The sequence below is a fragment of the Rosa chinensis genome, chromosome 6, assembly GCF_002994745.2.
Source record: "Rosa chinensis cultivar Old Blush chromosome 6, RchiOBHm-V2, whole genome shotgun sequence".
NCBI lineage: Eukaryota > Viridiplantae > Streptophyta > Magnoliopsida > Rosales > Rosaceae > Rosa > Rosa chinensis.
Window position 1 is genome coordinate 19,223,924 of NC_037093.1, and position 17,977 is coordinate 19,241,900.

A 17,977-nucleotide genomic window follows, 5' to 3' on the forward strand; every position below is an offset into this window, starting at 1 on the left:
TGGAAAACAGCACAGAGATCCAATCCCAAAGAAAAGTACTTGGAGAGTATCTCAAAAGCTTCAACTCATTCATGCTGACATATGTGGCCCTAGCTATCACACCTATCTCAAACGGCAAGAAGAGGTATCTAATTAGCTTCAATGATGATTTTATTCGAAAGGCATGGATTTACTTCTTGGTTTAAAAATCTGAAGCTTTAATCACCTTCAAATATTATAAAAGATGTGTTGTGAGCGAAACATGTTCTTATATTAAGTGTCTGCACACTGATTATGGGTGAGTTCACTTCACAAGATTTCAATGATTTTTGTAAAGAAAATGGCATCAAGAGGCAGTTGACTGCAGCTTACACTCCTCAACAGAACGAAGTTACATAAAGGAATAATCGGACCATTATGAACATGGTTCGAAGTATGCTTTCAGAGAAGAAGATTCCAAACACATTCTGGCCAGAAGCTGTTAACTAGACAGTGCATATTCTAAACCGAAGCCCTACTCTAGCAATGAAGAACATGGCTCCGGAGGAAGCTTGGAGTGGAGGAGTAAAGCCTTTGGTTGAACATTTTTGAGTGTTTGGTTATATTTCACATGTTCGTATACCTGATGTCAAGGGAACCAAGTTGGAAGACAAGATCTTTACTTGTGTGTTGTTGGGAGTTAGTGAAGAGTCCAAAGCTTATAGGCTCTATGATCTAATAGCCAGGAAGATTGTAGTTAGCAGGGACGTAATTTTTTAGGAGAACAAATCTTGAGATTGGGATAAGAGCTATGAAGAACAGGTGATAGCTATCTTGGAATGGGGAGATAACGAGGAAGATGCTGCTGTGAATGATGAAGGTTAGGCCGAGAGTGAAGATCGTAATAGTACAGAAGAGGTTGAGGATGGCTATCCAAATCCGGTGAATGAAGAGAGATCACCCAGCTGTAATGAAGGAAGAAGTAGAAGGCCACTAGTTTGGATGGGAGATTATGAAGTTGGTGAGGGTCTTTCTAAAGAAGATGATGAAGCTAATCTAGCAATGTTTGTGTCTAATGATCCTTTTTATTTTGAAGAACCTGTGAAAAGTGCGAAGTGGAAAGCAGCCATGGATTTTGAGATAAAAGCCATAGAAAGGAATGATACTTGGGTGCTAACTGACTTACCAGCAGGAGCAAAGAAGATTGGTGTCAAATGGGTTTACAAAATGAAGCTTAATGAGCATGGAGAGGTAGACAGGTACAAGGCACGTATTGTGGAAAAAGGATATGCGCAACAACATGAAGTTGATTACATAGAGGTATTTGCACATGTGGCAAGAATGGACATAGTTCGAATGATTATTGCACTTCCAGCTCAAAAGAGTTGGACAATTTACCAACTAGATGTGAAATCAGCCTTTCTCCATGGAGAGCTAAGTCAAGAGTTGTTTGTTGAGCAACAGAGGGGTTATGAGTAGAAAGACAATCCACACAAAGTATACAAGTTGAAAAAAGCTTTATATGGACTCAAACAAGCTCTACGAGCTTGGTTTAGTCTTATAGAAGCACACTTCATGAATGAAGGCTTTGAGAGGTGCCACAGTGAGCATACTTTGTTCGTCAAAACAAGCAAATGAGGTAAAATTTTAATTGTTAGCTTGTATGTTGATAACCTCATTTTTACTGGGAATGATGAATCAATGTTCCATGAGTTCAAAAGCTCTATGATGTGTGAGTTCGATATGATTGATTTGGGGAAGATAAGGTATTTTCTTAGAGTTGAAGTGTTGCAAAGGACTGATGGTATTTACATTAGTCAGAAGAAATATGCTTTAGAAGTATTGAAAATATTTGGGATGGAGGGGAGCAATTATGTTCATAATCTGATTGTTCCAGGTTTTAAAGTCTTCAAGGATGAAAATGGGGTAAAGGTGGATGCAAAGTTTTTCAAGCAAGTGGTAGGAAGTCTAATGTATCTAACAGCAACTCGACCCGACTTGATGTTTGTGAGTAGTCTGATTAGTAGATACATGGGGCAGCCAACTGAGCTTCACTTAGAGGCTGCAAAGAGGGCGTTGAGATACTTGAGAAGCACAGCAAATCTTGAGATCTTCTACTACAAGGAGGGAGGGAATGAAAAACTGGTTGCTTATACTGATAATGACCATGCTGGTGATTCGGAGGATAGGAAAAGCACATCAGGGTATGTGTTCATGTTGAGTTCAAAAGCTGTGTCTTGGTCCTCTAGAAAGCAACCTATTGTTATACTTTCCACAACTGAAGATGATTTTGTAGCCGCATGTCACTCCTCGGACCCAGTGTCAGTGGATTTTAAGCACCTGACCCCGAATCTGAGGTATGAGTGTTACAAAGAGCAATGTAAATAAACTCTTCCTTCTAGGCTTTTCATTATAGGATTGTCCAACCCACTTTGGCTCGTCAAAACCTAAGTACTTCTCTGCAAAAAGTACCAAAGATGGGTGGGTGAGTAAAATCACGCGCCCAATGAGTAGATCATGTAATATGGCAGTAAAGCCATGTCATTTTTCACACGCTAGAAAGTAGTATATCGTATACACATCAATTCATCACATCGCATCATCCTTTCTTATTAATTATCCTTCAATTTAGTGTACCCCACAGAAACCCTAATGGCTTTCTCTAGCCCTATACCACCATGTGACACATCTTTGCCTCGGCATAATCAATCAAGAAGTTCTCATGTTCCATGACTTGTCAAACAATATCCCCAGTACATAATATATATAAACTTTGCATATTTCGCAAATTGACATGTTTCACTTGAAAATAAGAGATATTTCACAAATAGCTAAAATCATGCTTTTCCACCATTTTTATAGAAAATAAGAATATTTAAAATATATTACACAACTCACTCACCTCGACAATGCAAATCGTCTCCTAGAACACTGATCGTAAATCGAGCCTTCTAGAAATAACCGTTGGATATATCTAACTCCAACCTCTATGGATAAGAAATAGGACATCAAGACAAATACATAGCTTTTCGCAGATCCTGAATAAGAGTTACAGATAAAAAGTTATGATCTGTCGAAGTTTTACAGAGAGAAAAGTAAAGAGAAAAACTAGAAAGAGAGTAGAGAGAGAAGGTCTCTCCTAAAAGAATGGGTACAGAAGAATAAGTGGACTGAGTCCTATATATAGGGAAAGATGGAAAATCAAAAGGTGACATGTGTCAACAAGTACAGTTCCCACCAAGGTGCTTGCACCACTTGTCAACTAAACACAAAACTTTGTCTAATGGAGTGACAAGTATCCCATGACTGTTGTAATTGTAAGTGGCACGTATGGCTGCTACTCCTTGGTCACTAAGTAAACCCTTTGACCAATGGGAAGGCGCCACATCATCAAATAAATCACTTTGCATCCAAACTTTAGAAATTCCTTAAAAATCGCTCGGGAACTTGAAAAATTCACTGGAAAATGCTACGAACTTGTGGCGACCTCTACTTCACTTCCAACCTCAACATAAGATTCAAGCAACTTTAAAATTCAGGATCTCACACCGCAGCATCCTGTGCATGTCAAGCTGTTTGGATGAGAAGAATCTTGGAGAAGCACAGTCATTCACAAGGTGAGTGCACTATTTTGTGATAATAGTTCAACAATTGAATTGTCGAAGAATCCAGTGATGCATGGACGCAACAAACACATAGATGTACGTTTTCATTTTCTGCGTGATCTTACAAAGGAGGGAGTTGTGGAGTTGGTTCATTGTGGCACACAAGAACATATTGCAAATGTGATGACTAAGCCTCTCAAGCTTGACATGTTTCTGAAGCTAAGAGAGTTGCTAGGTGTTTGTGAAGTTCCAGATGTAATCTAATTGCTGTTAGCAGTTAGTTTAAGGGAGGGTGTCAAGTGTTGGGATTCCTTGCAGTTTAGGTTTTTACTTTCTGTTTGAATAATCCATATTAACTAGGGTGTTTGTTTCTTGCTTTGACTCATTCCTTTGCACTTTACCACGTTATTTGTTAGTGTAAAACATGGGCTGCACATTTACTTTCAGTTAGTTCTTGTAAGGCTATTTAGTAGCCAAAGTTGTTGATCAATAAAGTAAGTCATTCTCCCAATTTGTTTTGAGTTCGTTCTGTTCAAGTTTTGATTCACAACAATCATTAACATTTCTTGCCAACCGAAGATGTCTAAAGGCAGCATTCAACTCTATAGCCGTAGGAGAGATGTTTTCAATAAGTCGTTTGGAAGCCGTTGCCAAAACACAACCATCCCCAATACCATCACTAAAGAACTAGAAGAACCAATATGGCCCTAAGCATGAGCCTGAGTCGTCCAATAGTCACTCTTAACCGTATATGTTTCACTATGACTAAAATGTCATATCAACTTGCAGATGCGATGGAGTGGAAATAAAAGGATCCAAATCTCTCAAAAAAAAATAATAATAATAAATCTCACAGGCAAAGAAACAATAAGAAAGTAACCACAAATTTCAATTCTCATTCAAACCAATTAATAATGATATATAAGATAAAAATCGAGAAGGCAACCAAACGTCAGACCTTTCAGATACACAAGACCTCGGAATCAGAGGCACGTACTCGCATTCAAAATAGACGCAAAAAGTTCCATTGCCGGGAATCGAACCCGGGTCTCCTGGGTGAAAGCCAGATATCCTAACCGCTGGACGACAATGGATCCTTGTTGGAATGTTGTCAGAGTATGTAATATCATTCTACTTTGGGACAGTATTTGGGTTCCTGTTATCAATTAGTATTGTGCTTTTCTTTTGTTTCCCTTCCCCACACCCCCTTGTTTTTTCTTGGCAATCAATCAATTGCCTCATAACTCAAAAGCAGAGGGTGATAAATGAACCTTGGACGATCGGTCGACCATATTAGGTTGCAATCATTTGAACAATAACACAATATCGCGGTCCCTCTCCACTCTCTTGAATCATGATTCCAGACACAGACAAAGTGTGTGGTTATTTCATGAACTCGTTATCATCATTCATCAGTTTTGAATAGTATGAGGGCAAAACTTGTACGTGCCGGCAACATGTTGAAATTCTTGGAAAAAGAATTAATACATGCATTGATTTCATTACCAATAACTGTTCTACGATTGAGTCAAACATGTGGACAACTATAATAACAGATATTAACAAGTTTTGAGCGGATTCATTATGGCCTCCTACACTTCTATTTTAAATTCTCATTTATAATATATCAAATAGAACCAGCATTCTTTACAATCAGAGGGATAAGCTATAAATTAAAAACAAAAAAAGGTACACCAGGACCTTATTCCTTATACTTAACAGATTTCCAACCTTAGAAGATCCATTAATTGACATCGTATCAACCTTCCCTGCTTCGAAAGGTAGTTTGCTAGTACTTCCTCCACCAGGGTAAACACAAGAATTGTAACCTACAATTCAAAGTGAACAATCAGTTAAAAGAGCTTCACAATCAAAATCAAGCTGATTTGTGAGATTTTCCTACTTTGATTTACATGTTTGTCTTGAAGCTTAGTAGGGCAGTAATAAAGCTCATACTCTTTATGATTTCTAATAATTGACCTTTATCAATTATTAGTCTTTGAAAGCAAAATCACCACTTTTATAAAGGCTGTTCCAAATCATGGTAAATTGGTAATGATGATTCATATAGGAAAATTGCTGCAACAAAAAAAAAAGTATATATATTGCAGCAATGAAGCTCATTCTCTTTTAGATTTCTAATCATTCACTTTATCACTTATTAGTCCTCGAAAACAATCGTGTTCCCTCATGGTTAATGACTTATTCAGATATGAGAAATGCTGAAAAATCCGCATCTTTACTCCGCATTAGTTGATCACACAATGTAACAATTGACATGTACTTTATGACCAACCGCATGATTTGATTCATATATATAGGTGGTTTCTGTAGCATTACTTTTCAGATTTATGGTATGGATATGTTCTTTTGAGGGAAACTTACTGGGGTTTGTGGAGGTCAGTGTTGCTGTTTGTGAGAAATCACAATTCATTGGATCTGTGCCAACAGTCTGGTAGTAAAGATTCATGGCGTAGGCAGCATGGGATGCTACTGTGTTTGGGTCAAAACAGGCACCTCCGGGTTGGATTGCGCTGCAATCAATTCCATGGCCACAAGCATAGTCGAGATTTGCCTGCAACTGAGCATCAGAAACGCCACCAGTTTTGGGCACGCACCACTTTGATGAAGTAGTAGGCTTAGGTGAAGGAGTAGGCTTCGGTGAAGGAGTCCCTGATGGTGTTGAGGGAGTCTGAGAATAGAGAGAACCAAGGGTTAAAATTGGCACTGCAGATGATCAGGAATAAAGGATATCCCTATTTGTCAAAAAAAAAAAAAAAAAACATGAGGCTACAGAAAGATAGGTTTTATTGACAATTTGACTCCCATCATTCTCCCACTCTAAACTATTGTTCTACCTTTTCAATATCTTACTTGACGGTCAGAATTGCGCTTACTAAAATGTAATTTGCCTCTCCATACACAGTAAACTGTGTTTCACTTAAGAGTGGCATTGACAGTTGAGCTAAGAAATAAACAGTAAGGAGTGCATAAGAACATTCTGATAACATCTCCCATTTAAACACAGATTCATTTTCTAGAAACTTAGTTTAAAAACTGATTAATTTTCTGAAACTTAAAAAACCAATACGTTTCAGATATGTCAAGGTTTTGCCATAGTAACAATCAACCGACATGTGGTTTGAGATCAAGAATTTCAGGCTATCGACCTCATAATTAATAGTCCCTTCAAGTTCAAATTTTGGTTTTCTAATTCTTTTCATAAAAATGGAAAATTGTTATTCACTAAACAACTTTCACCACTCCATAGACATGAGAATGTTAATTAAAGGACAGTCAATATCATCATCTTGAAGAGAAAAAAGGTTAGCTTTCCATGTGAACCAGATAAGTCCTATAAAGGGTAATGAGGTTATTGTGTTTACCTGGCTACTCTTTGAGAGACCAGCATCATAAGTGGGAGATAAATCAAGCTTGAACAGCCCGAACGATCGCTCAGAGGTTGGACCAGGTTTCAGATCCTCATCATAGAGTGCAAATATGTATGTCTCCACAGGTTTTCCAGGAATCAATGGAGTCCCAACCATGGATCTAAGATGCTGAATCAAATTGCCATTGTATGCCTTTGCATTCTCAACACTAGGTCCAACTTCATTGCTATCTCCGCGGTATGGCCATCCTGTCTCGGCCACCAAAATATCAATGTCATTGAATCCAATTGCATTCAGGGCAGACTTCACAGCATCAACCTGCAGAATGAAAATTGGTCACGTAACTTATTATCAATCAAAGAACTCTAGTATCATACTAACGATACACTATCAATAAAAATAAAAATAAAATACTAATGATATACACTAAAACATTGGGGACAAAAAAAAAAAAATTGGAGGCCATATCCCATCAACTATTCTCAGTCACAAAGATCGAATCTTTATTTCATAGTCATATAGTTGGCAAGCATTATTTGGCAAAATAATAACCAAACACAACACTACTATAGTTTCACTAACATTTTCTCCAATAGTAGGGGCATTAAATGTGGTCCCAAATTGAATTTTGGAGCCGATGAAAAGAAAAAAGGTTCTTCGCTACATTATATAATTGTCTTTTTTGTCTATACTTATTTTTTTCTTCACCAAATTCATTTAATCTACCAAATCAAATGACTATATAAATCATGCATCAATAGACTAGTGTAAAATTATTGTAACGGCCACCCTGTTACACTGCCACCATGCATCAGTACACTGCCACCATGCATAAGGTATAAGGTCACATCATGACTCATGACTCATGACTCATGAGTCTCTTCAAAAGCTCCCATCATATCATTGAAGAAGCAAGGACAAACTAGTGTAACGTCTGAAATCAAAACTCTATCGTATGAATTACATGTTTTTACCTCTATTAAAACTTTCATTGACCAAAAAAAAAAAATTGAACACATATAGGATGTTTCGATATGAATGTATAAAAAAAAAAAAAAAAAAAAGTCATGTAGAAGTCGTCATTTTTGTGGACTCGTAGCTTAGTTTAGTTTATGACAAAAAGATTTGATGAGAAAAAACAGAAAACGTCCTACACTTGTCCGTTGACCGTTGACTCACAAGTCGGTCATCGTGGAAAAGGGTAAAATTACGAAAAGGCCCTCCCAATTAAATTCAGTTTTCATTATTACTGACCTGAGCATCGAACATGTTCATGTACTTGATCCCGGAGCCCGGGTCGACTCGTCCCGCGTTGGGCTGGAAGAGGCAAAACGCGAGCGTGTCGGGTCTCGGGTCGCTCTGGTAGGCGAAAAACGGGTACGGGTTGATGGCGAAGGGCGAGGCATTGTCCCTCTGGAACGCCAGCAGCCCCTTGAGGACGTCAACCAACGCCGGGTTGAACCGACCCGAGGAGGGCGGGTCGGACTGCGACAGCAACGTCATGGCGTGGACGGAGGAGACGCGGACCTTCCCGCCGAGCGAAGCGGCGGCGAGGGCAGACTGGACATTTCGCATGGCGGGGAGGAGCTGCGAGATGAGGCCCTGGTCGTTGGAGAAGAGGACCTCATTGCCGACGTTGATGAGGGTGATATTGCTGGCCGGGTAGAACGGGACGACGTTCGAGTTGACCCACTGGGCGGCGGCGTTGGGATCGGCGGCGAGGGAGGGGATGGCGCCGTTGGCGATTCCGATGACGATGCCGATACCGGTGTTGGCGAGGGCCTTGATGACGTCGGGGTCGGATCCGTAGAGGCGGACTTGCTTGATGGCGGTGGACTGGAGGAGCTTGGCGGTGGCCGCCGGCGCCGGGAGGTTGTCGGCAACCTGGCCGTAGTTGACGCCGATGAACGACTGGGACTCTGCAACAGAGAAAAAAATAAAATAAAAAAAGAGTCGGTGCTTTTTGCGGTTTTCACGAGGAGAGAATAAAAGTGAGTAACTAAAAGCGGAGTGACCAAGCAGTTTTATTGTGGTTTCTGTTTTTTTTAAGTGTTTGTGGGAAAGTTGGAACTGACCTGCGGAGGTGAAAGCGGTGACAAAGAGGAAGATGAGGATTGGGAGTTGTGAGGTGAGGGATGCCATGGTATTGAGAGCTAGCTGTGTTCTGATTCTGCAGAGCGTGGAAGATGATGATTCAGAGAGAATATTTAAAAAGGACGGACAGAAGGAAGAGACGGGTCGATAAGGTTTAACGGTAAAGAAATCCAAGTGATGACTGATGCGAGAGCAAGTGTTTCAACTACCGATCTTACTGGCTTAGCTGGACAGAACTCTCTCTCTTTCTCTCTCTCTGGTGGTGATGACTGGGAGGGGATCGTGGCGTGGGACCCTTGGTGTCCGTTTGAGAAAACTTGGCGTGTGACTATTCTGTGATGAAAATGGTGGAGTTGGGAACTGACCCGTATCATAGAGTGTCGGAATTGTGATGTATATTTTAGTATTTATAGGCGCTTCTTGCGTCTTCCAGGGGTTAGGGTGACCTAGAACATGATTATAGTTCATTATTATTATTATTTTTGGTTCGTTAATATTGAGTAATTTGGTTTGCAGAAAGAAAAGGTTGGTAAATGATAGTCGATCATTTTCGGTGTTTGGCACATTTAAGGAAATGAACAACTTTCCTATAAAAAGGAAAAATAAGAAGGAAATGGATCCTCGCATACTCCATGAGATTCATTTTCCTTCATACTTTTCTTGTATTAATTGTACATTAACTACCTACTCTAAATATTATTTTAATAGTTGTTATTACTAAATTATCCAAAAAACTTTTGAATCTTGATTCTTAAATTGTTTATGTTTTGATATTAATGATATTATTGGAAAATTGATGTTACCTACTTTTCTATTCATGCACAAACCAAACATCGGAAAAGAAAGTAAAATATATTTTGCAATTACCTTCCCGATGTTTTCAAACATTAGTAAGGAAACTAGTGGGAAATTTACTTTTCCACGCTCATGGGAAAGATCAAGAAATCATTTTCCTTTCCGGCAACCAAACAAGGCCTGAGAGTTGATATTAATTAGTGTTGTTGTGTGGAAGACTAACTTGTTTCATGAGAGATTCTTACATAAGACAAACGTACCACGTGTCTAGTAGGGCTGACCATTCAGTGCACATGCAGAGAGTTGTTTTGGGTATTCACTTTAGTAAAGTAAGGATAATTTCAGAACACACTTAACATTTTTATGGATTTTGATTGGGCAGCTCTACAGCCACGGGGTATGTTTGCCTTATGTAAGAATTTATCTGGATTAAGGGCAGCCGTTTTAGCCCTACCTCAAAAAAAAAAAGAATTTATCTGGATTTCATAAGGTGACCTAATACATGATTAAAGTTTATTATTATTATTATTAGTTCGTTAATACTTATTACATTATAAGAGTTGATATTGACTTCGACTAACTTGTTTCATACATATGAGTACAATAATATCGATATTCTATTTACTCTAGTTATCCAGGTGCAATAACCAAACGATGACTTTCATTTTCTTTAATGTGGGACTCCAAAGACTCCAATCTAAACCACTAATTCCAACGTCATTAGCAGAACCACTCCTACAATTGTCAAGTTCTCTGATTCTGTTGGCGATCATGGTAGAGCAATTAATGTAAACAAGCAATAAGACCTAACATGATGTTAATCTATAGCTACATGGAATTGAATTCATTTGATGCAATGAATATTGGCTATAGGTCTCAAAGTGCTAATTACATAGATTGCACATAACCATAAGCTTTTTATAAACTTTTCCCACCTGTAAAGAGCTTTCCTATACTTGTGCAAAGGGGCTTTCGGTGAAGGAAGTTACATGACATCATGTTACTATAAACAAGGACCTCGATTGTCAAGTTGTGATTTTCCACATTATAAAGGTAAAATATTGTACCAGTTGAAAAGGATGGTGGGAAATCAATCACGTTGGGAGGGGGGTGGGGTCCCCACGTGGTATTGATTTTCGTAGTGTGAATCTGAGAATCCACACCTACTGCGTGTGGAAACTAGGACTGTTCAGTTATTCCTTTTCATTATTTTTTACCGGAAGTCTATGAGTAAACTTCTCGGAAAACTTGTCTGAACGACGTAAAAAATAAGAGTGAGGAAGACTAGGAAGTCAAGTCTATCGGTAAACTTCTCTGAAGACTTGTCTGGTGTAAAAAGTACAAGTGAGGAACCTTCTCAGCAAATTCTTCTATCTTTAAATACAAATAGATGTGGGAAAATGAGTGGATCAAGTGGGGAAGGACTTTGAAGTTAGGCAGTTGGACTACAATTCTCTGCGGATGAGGGTTTACTTACTGTTGTGTGGTACTTGAACAAATGGGATTTCTAGAAGTGACCACGTGGGAGCCGAAGAAGAATGGCATCCTTCTTTTGCTGAGAAACTTGCTCCGGTTTTCTTTTCTTATGTATTTAGAAGAGTAAATTTTGTGACGGATCATCTTCCTTGAGTTGCTTCCCTTGATCTCTTTTGTGCTCTAGAGAACACTAGCTCTTAGGATGTCTTTGGCTTTTAATCAAGATCAACAGGGTTTGTACTTCTAGTTGCATGTCATCCTAATAGAAGAAATAAAAAATAAAGGGCTAAATACTGGTTACTACTCTATAGTTTAGGTCTAAAATTAATTCAGTCAATGAACTTCTAATTTCATTAAAAACACCCATGCACTTTCAATTTTGATCTAATAGGTCCAATTCGTTAATATTTTGTTATGGGTTCAAGTTATAGTTGGATTATTTGTTGAAAAACTATTTATTTTTAATAGTAGGACTCATTCTTAAATTGACTAGAGGTGGCCTGCAGACACCACATCATAAAACATAAGCCATCTATGAGTCACATTAACAAGTTAAATAACTCAATTGTCGGAAAACTAACAAATTGGACCTATTAGACCAAAATTGAAAGTGCAGGGGTGTTTTTGATGAAATTAGAAGTTCAGGGACTGAATTGATTTTGGATCCAAACTATAATGTAGTAATCTGTATTTAGCCCAAAAATAAAAATCTTTTCTGTAGGCTCTCTCAAAATCCTTATTAAACTCATGTATCTAACAAAAATAATTGGCATCAGATAATAGTCGGAAACACCATAAAACCCTTGCGTCGCCAACCAAACTATTTCTTCGACCTCCAAAGTAGAATAAAAATGGTAACTGCATCGATAGGAGGAGCGGCTGTTGCTGCTGCTGCTTATGCTGGTAGATACAGCATTAAGGCTTGGCAAGCATTCAAAGCAAGACCGCCTACAGCTAGACTCCGTAAATTTTATGAAGGTGGTTTTCAACCTACTATGACCCGGAGGGAAGCAGCTCTAATACTTGGAGTCAGGGAGAGTGTTCCCATAACCAAGGTCAGGGAAGCCCATAGGAGGGTGATGGTCGCTAACCATCCAGATGCAGGAGGTAGCCATTTCCTAGCATCTAAAATTAACGAAGCCAGAGATACTTTACATGGAAAAACCAGGGGCTGCAGCTCTGAATTTTGATGGTACTGGCTAGTGCTAACGCTCCAAGGGATTCAGGCTTAGTTCTCAACATTTGAGTTTTACGAGTATCATCTCTGTTTCCCATTGACGATTTATGGTGATCAGTGGGGAGTTTCTGTGGAAACAAATTCATATTATGAGGATCCTATAGCTGGACCACGTATTGGCAGAAGCCTTGTACTCTTAATTTCATGAACTTGCTTAGCAGGAATAAATTAATTTGTATTGATATTTAAAGGTTCCCAGTTCTTTAGTCAATTAAAAAAAAAAAAATCAGTAATAAAGTAGTGTAACCGAGCCCCATGGTAGTGATCAACCAGCTACAAATGAAAGTTAAGCTTCAAACAGGATTAAGCGGTCAACAATTTTTCTCTTCATCAACAAACCTACACATCTTTTGCAGTCAAAACAAGTCTAAACGCCTTCATTTTAACCAAAGAAAAAAAAATCAGCATAAAAGCAATATACCATTCACTTATCAAGATCTGTAGAAGATGACTACAAATATGAAATATATAATCAATCAAATATAAAAGTATATGTGTTACAAGAGCTCAAGTGCTGATTCCAGCTCACTCGCAGTTGCAAAAAGCTTGCTACATCACTCCTCTAAAAACAAACTTTCCGAGAAAACCATCCAAAAGAATCCCATGTTTGATGAAACATGCAGAAGAATCCCACGGTTTGATACAACAGAAAACCGGTGAGATTGATAAGAGCAATCCAACAAGAAAAAGATGCATCCCCTTTATATACCGAAAGCAATTGAATAAAGGACAGAAGAGAAAAAGCCACTCAACCATGCAAGTAGTCAAACAAAACAAAGAGATTATGGAGATGGTTAGATGGCAATCAAAAGATTCCAAATTACCCTCCTGCTGAGTGAGAGACTGGAGTTGTTTCAAAGCGACCATCCTTATACACATGAATAAACTGTTCTGGCAATGCGTGCTCACCCTGCAAGATACATAATGGTAAGCCCTCCCAAGTCAACTCGAGCAAACAAACTAATATATTATCATTTAGTCAGATTGTATTAGAAAGGTGCATTTCCCATTTGATGCAGGTAGAAAGGAAACTAAGTGATGCACCTCATTCATATTTTTCAACTTTTCTAGGTAATCCATACTACAAAAAAAAAAAAAAATCCATTACATCGCACACCAGAAGTTAAAAGCGATTTCGATTCAGTGAAATAAAAATTATTTATCACCTGCACTGGAGCATTCCTAATACCTCACAGTACATTCCTACTGCTTATGGTATTATGTACAAGCATATTAGTGAATCCAGACTTGTCTGCAGAAACTATCTAAGTTGGGCATTGGCGGATATGCTGCTTCTCCAGTCTCTTGAAAATACAGGAATGTCCACTCCCCATACATCTCATATAGGCATTGTAAGAAAATATCTAACCTAACTAAAGTGGTACGTCATTCCTGTCATTAATCATGTTACGTCTTACCTAACCTATATGGTAAATATTTTTTCCCCTTGATCCTATTCTTACTAACATCAGTTTTGGAACAACTGACCCCAACATAACCCTAATCCCACCTTGCCACCTAATCTTCAGGACAAGTGGACAAAAAGATCCAATACTGGGGATCCGCTTTGAAATAATGAAGAACTTGATGTGGTGAGAATTAAAACATTTTAAGGCAACAACCACCGCACACAAGCTCAATTTCAATCATGAAACAATGTTACCACTCCATAGGTGCAGATTAAACACGTTACTGCTGATGATTTGGACAAAAGATCTAACTGTTGCATCATACTGTGAGATTTTTAGGTATAAAGTTACTAATGCAAATGCAATGTAGGTAACATACAACATAAAAAGCCTAATGTTATTGGTAATAAAATATGCTTTGACCAATATTTTAATCAAAATCAAATTTGAAACATCTCTACATATACTGCATCAAGGAAAAAAAATTCGCAAAAGCTAAACACAAACTTAATAAAAGAACAAATAAACATACCCAATCGCCATCAGGTTCAGCACCAGGTACCATTATATTCACTTCACTTGATTTAGCCGTTGTTATAGATGCAGATAGAGCATCCTTGCTTAAATAAAATTGGCAGCCAGCTGTGTTGTCAATTGAAACTGTTGGGGCAGAGCCCTGGAATAGCCATAAAATGAGTTAATATAACTACTCACAAACCGAATATATGGATCACTATATAAGAACTGAGTAGTGCAATGTCGGATGGTAACATTGCAAAAGTTCCATTTGATGTCTTCAAGTCAAATTTCATATAACAAAGATGGTATGGTGATTTTGTACACTCCATATATTGTTGAGGTTACTCCTTACATCTACGCAGCCATTCCATGGCATGAGTATCACAAACTATGGAGAAACTCAGTATCCTGTGATACAATTATCAAGATTTTAAGAGAAAAATAGATACCTGACATTGCACCTCAACACGGTTGCAATTGACGATCTCAAAAGCAGCCACAACATCCTGTCATCAAAAGAGAACACAGAAAATGAGACTGGATACATGCATATGCATTGCTTCCATTAATGATGTTGTACTAACCTGAAATACAACTCCCATCTTAGTGCATTTGTCAATTGTAATGTTGTTCACTTTCCCTGCATATTCAGCAAATAACAATAAGTTGCACATGGCATTTCATACAAGTAGCCTAGCATTTATGTAGAACATACCATATGAATATGTATGGGGGTTGTTTGGAAAGACAATCGACATTTCAAGATATTTATACAATTGGGAATAAAGTTTGGCATATAGATAAATTACCTTGAATTTGCAAAACAGAGTCTTTGCATCCAAAAATATATACTGACTGTTTTGGATCACATTCACTAATCACCAAATCCTTCTTTCCAATCTGATTCTCAACAGCCCACCTGCCGAAGGCATAACAATGGCAAATATGAATCACTTACTGGCATTAATTCCTTATAAGAATTTGAACCATAGTACGATGAATATGAACACTCACTTCCGACCCATTTGAAGCTCAAACTTCGGAGGTCCTACTTTAGAAACAGCAGGTGCACTAGTACGACTTTCTTTCTCCTGGGTACCAACAACCCCAGTTCTGTCAGCACGATTCTTTGTCTTCATATCATCTGTGACCTTTCTCAGACCTAGGGAACAAGAAAACCAAATCACATCTCTCCAATGTAGCGAAAATATTGAATCAACAGAAACAAAAAAATACCTGTAGTCACAGGCTTGCCAGAATTGATCTCTTGGAAAACAGCTGCCATCCCTTCTTTCGGGCGTGATGACGAAGCCTTAGAAGTTTCAGAACTGAAGAGTGAAGCCGATGGAGGAGGTGGAGGAGCAGGTGCACCTGGTGCCGGAGCTTTTGGTTTTGATGGAGCAGCAGTAACAGCTGTGCCGGTTGGACTCCAGACTGGACCCAACGGATAGAAACTCTTAACATATTCTCTCAAACCAGGCATATATAGTTCCTTCATAGCTTTGGCCCACTCTACATGATTTGGGTCTTTGGTCTTATACTCGACAAGAATCTGTATATTTTCATGCCACAGAGTCAGCACCTTCTTACTGGAAATTTTGCTCATGTAAGCATCAGTGATCAACAAGTTGGTGATGACAGCTTGTGCAATTAGACAATGTGATTCTGGGACATGCGCATGTGTATTCATGCAATTTATGAGATTCTGGAAGATATGAAGAGTACCTTGTTGTTGTAAAATTCAGCCATCTGCCAACTTTCTTCGACATGTGCAATAGGCATGCTCATACCTTGTTTAAAGGGAGAAAAAATATAAGGGTCTGGAAAAATGAACGAGTTCTCACATTCCTAACCAAGTATAGTTATGGTTCATTTCCATTACCACATTCTTTCCCTGTATAGGCAATCCATGCTAAAGCTGAGAGACTGTCAGCAGCACTCTTCAAGTGATTGAAAAAATCAGATCGCCTTCCTTCTGTCAATTTATTTGCCTTTGTAATGACCTCGTTGAGTGGCTTCAGAAATTCAGCCAACCCTGCATTGTCAGGTTTCTGCACAAAGAGAAACAAAAAAACGGTGTTAAACTTGGGCAACCCAATTCTACCTCATATACCAGATATAACCTATAACTCGTTCTACCATCAAAATAGAAATCCCATCTTCAATATTCTTAGTCGATAATTGCAGCATGAATCATTCAATTCCACCAAGATAGCAACACCAAACTTCAAACTCGAAAAGTTGTTTCTTTTTTACATTTACCATTTCATCGCTAATTTGCTACTCTAAGTTTCGTCTTTCAACACAAAAAACTTGCATTTCTTTATAACTGTATAAATAATGCATCAACTATTCGCCAACAAAAATGGAGAACCGCCCATCAGATCCAAACACATAGGAAAAGATAGCACATTGGTTTCCCGGTCCCATACATAATCATTCACATTTCGAACCCAATTAACATTGCACACTAAAACTGCACCTCAATCTCAAATTTCACCATCTCTTAACCTAAAATCAAACCTCTCCTCCAATCCACACGTAAATCCAAAATCAAACAAAAACCAGCACCCAATCCAAACCAAACAAAAGAACAGGGAAATGAAAACTCAAAGCGAAAAGCCCAAAGAATAGGGTGGCACTGACCTTGTGTTGCTTGACCTTGATAATCAGGTCCTTCTGGGCAGCAAAAGCCTCCGCCACAATCTTGGTGATATCCAACACCTGTCCCCCAATCTTCTCCGCCGCGGCAGAAACCCTTCCCACGTACTGCCCAATCAGATCCTCGAACGCCAAAACCGACGGATCCAGCGGCGCGTCGTCCCCACTCGCCGCCGCCGCGGCAGAGCCCCCGGACATCGACAGCGCCTCCAGGCGCGTCACCGCCGATTCAAGCCTCTGTATCAGCTTCTCCTCCATCGCTCAAATTCTCTGTGGCTCACTCTCTGCGTCTGTGCCTGTGACTCTGTGTTTTAGATTAGATCTGTGTCGCGTGGTGTGGCCGTTAATTAGTAGAGTGTGTTCGTTTCGGCTATTATTCCTTTTTCTTTTTCTTTTTTTTTCCTTTAATTTTTTTTTTTTTTTGGTGACGCCGAAAGGTGAATTTGATTTGGCGGGGCCCTGGGATTAGACTTCGCGCGCGGATTTTGGGATTTTAGTTTTGGGAGACACGTGGCGGACACGGAGGTAAACGTGGCTGTTCGTGCGTTGTTGAACACCGAGCTTAATACTGGAGGGGATAGTGTGAGGTGGGGTCCGTCAATATTTAGCGTGCGACCTAAGCGTTCATAGAATCGTAGTTGATTACTCCCTACTTTTTGGTCTGTCCATTATTTGGTTACCTAAGACACAATTAAGGAGGAGATTAATAACGATCACTAATGTCAAAACTCAAAAGTGATCATTTATCAAAGTAAGACTTTTGGTTATTAGATGTTTGAAGTTTGAACAACTATATAAAGAAAGACAATCTTCAGAGGAATTAATATCTTG

General features: G+C 38.9%; 3 protein-coding genes and 1 non-coding gene across 4 annotated transcripts; 1 reads left to right on the plus strand and 3 right to left on the minus strand.

Moving 5' to 3' along the window:
* Positions 1-4,585: 4,585 nt before the first annotated feature.
* Positions 4,586-4,657, minus strand: TRNAE-UUC. The gene has a single exon. It is a non-coding gene; the product is annotated as a tRNA-Glu (tRNA).
* Positions 4,658-5,120: 463 nt separating this feature from the next.
* On the minus strand, positions 5,121-9,408 carry LOC112169935 (glucan endo-1,3-beta-D-glucosidase). The gene is made up of 5 exons (XM_024307043.2): positions 9,031-9,408; positions 8,210-8,874; positions 6,950-7,273; positions 5,949-6,255; positions 5,121-5,392 (listed from the first exon to the last, which is right to left on the minus strand). The coding sequence occupies exons 1-5, from the start codon at positions 9,095-9,097 to the stop codon at positions 5,217-5,219; spliced, it is 1,539 nt and encodes a 512-aa protein (XP_024162811.1). The 5' UTR covers positions 9,098-9,408; the 3' UTR covers positions 5,121-5,216.
* A 2,711-nt stretch (positions 9,409-12,119) lies between these two features.
* Positions 12,120-12,699, plus strand: LOC112169937 (mitochondrial import inner membrane translocase subunit TIM14-2). The gene has a single exon (XM_024307045.2). The coding sequence runs from the start codon at positions 12,172-12,174 to the stop codon at positions 12,508-12,510; it is 339 nt and encodes a 112-aa protein (XP_024162813.1). The 5' UTR covers positions 12,120-12,171; the 3' UTR covers positions 12,511-12,699.
* Positions 12,700-12,964: 265 nt separating this feature from the next.
* Positions 12,965-17,505, minus strand: LOC112169936 (cyclase-associated protein 1). The gene is made up of 10 exons (XM_024307044.2): positions 17,132-17,505; positions 16,368-16,536; positions 16,211-16,275; positions 15,722-16,037; positions 15,500-15,647; positions 15,295-15,404; positions 15,070-15,125; positions 14,935-14,991; positions 14,499-14,642; positions 12,965-13,467 (listed from the first exon to the last, which is right to left on the minus strand). The coding sequence occupies exons 1-10, from the start codon at positions 17,402-17,404 to the stop codon at positions 13,378-13,380; spliced, it is 1,428 nt and encodes a 475-aa protein (XP_024162812.1). The 5' UTR covers positions 17,405-17,505; the 3' UTR covers positions 12,965-13,377.
* Between the last annotated feature and the right edge of the window lie 472 nt (positions 17,506-17,977).

Coding starts and splice junctions, on each gene's coding strand:
- LOC112169935 (XM_024307043.2), bottom strand. CDS start 9,097: ATGGCATCCCTCACCTCACAACTCCCAATCCTCATCTTCCTCTTTGTC. Junction 8,875..9,030: donor CACCGCTTTCACCTCCGCAG/GTCAGTTCCAAC, acceptor TCTCTGTTGCAG/AGTCCCAGTCGTTCATCGGC. Junction 6,256..6,949: donor GTCTCTCAAAGAGTAGCCAG/GTAAACACAATA, acceptor CTCTATTCTCAG/ACTCCCTCAACACCATCAGG.
- LOC112169936 (XM_024307044.2), bottom strand. CDS start 17,404: ATGGAGGAGAAGCTGATACAGAGGCTTGAATCGGCGGTGACGCGCCTG. Junction 16,276..16,367: donor CTATACAGGGAAAGAATGTG/GTAATGGAAATG, acceptor CCTTTAAACAAG/GTATGAGCATGCCTATTGCA. Junction 15,405..15,499: donor GAGCTTCAAATGGGTCGGAA/GTGAGTGTTCAT, acceptor TGCCTTCGGCAG/GTGGGCTGTTGAGAATCAGA.
- LOC112169937 (XM_024307045.2), top strand. CDS start 12,172: ATGGTAACTGCATCGATAGGAGGAGCGGCTGTTGCTGCTGCTGCTTAT.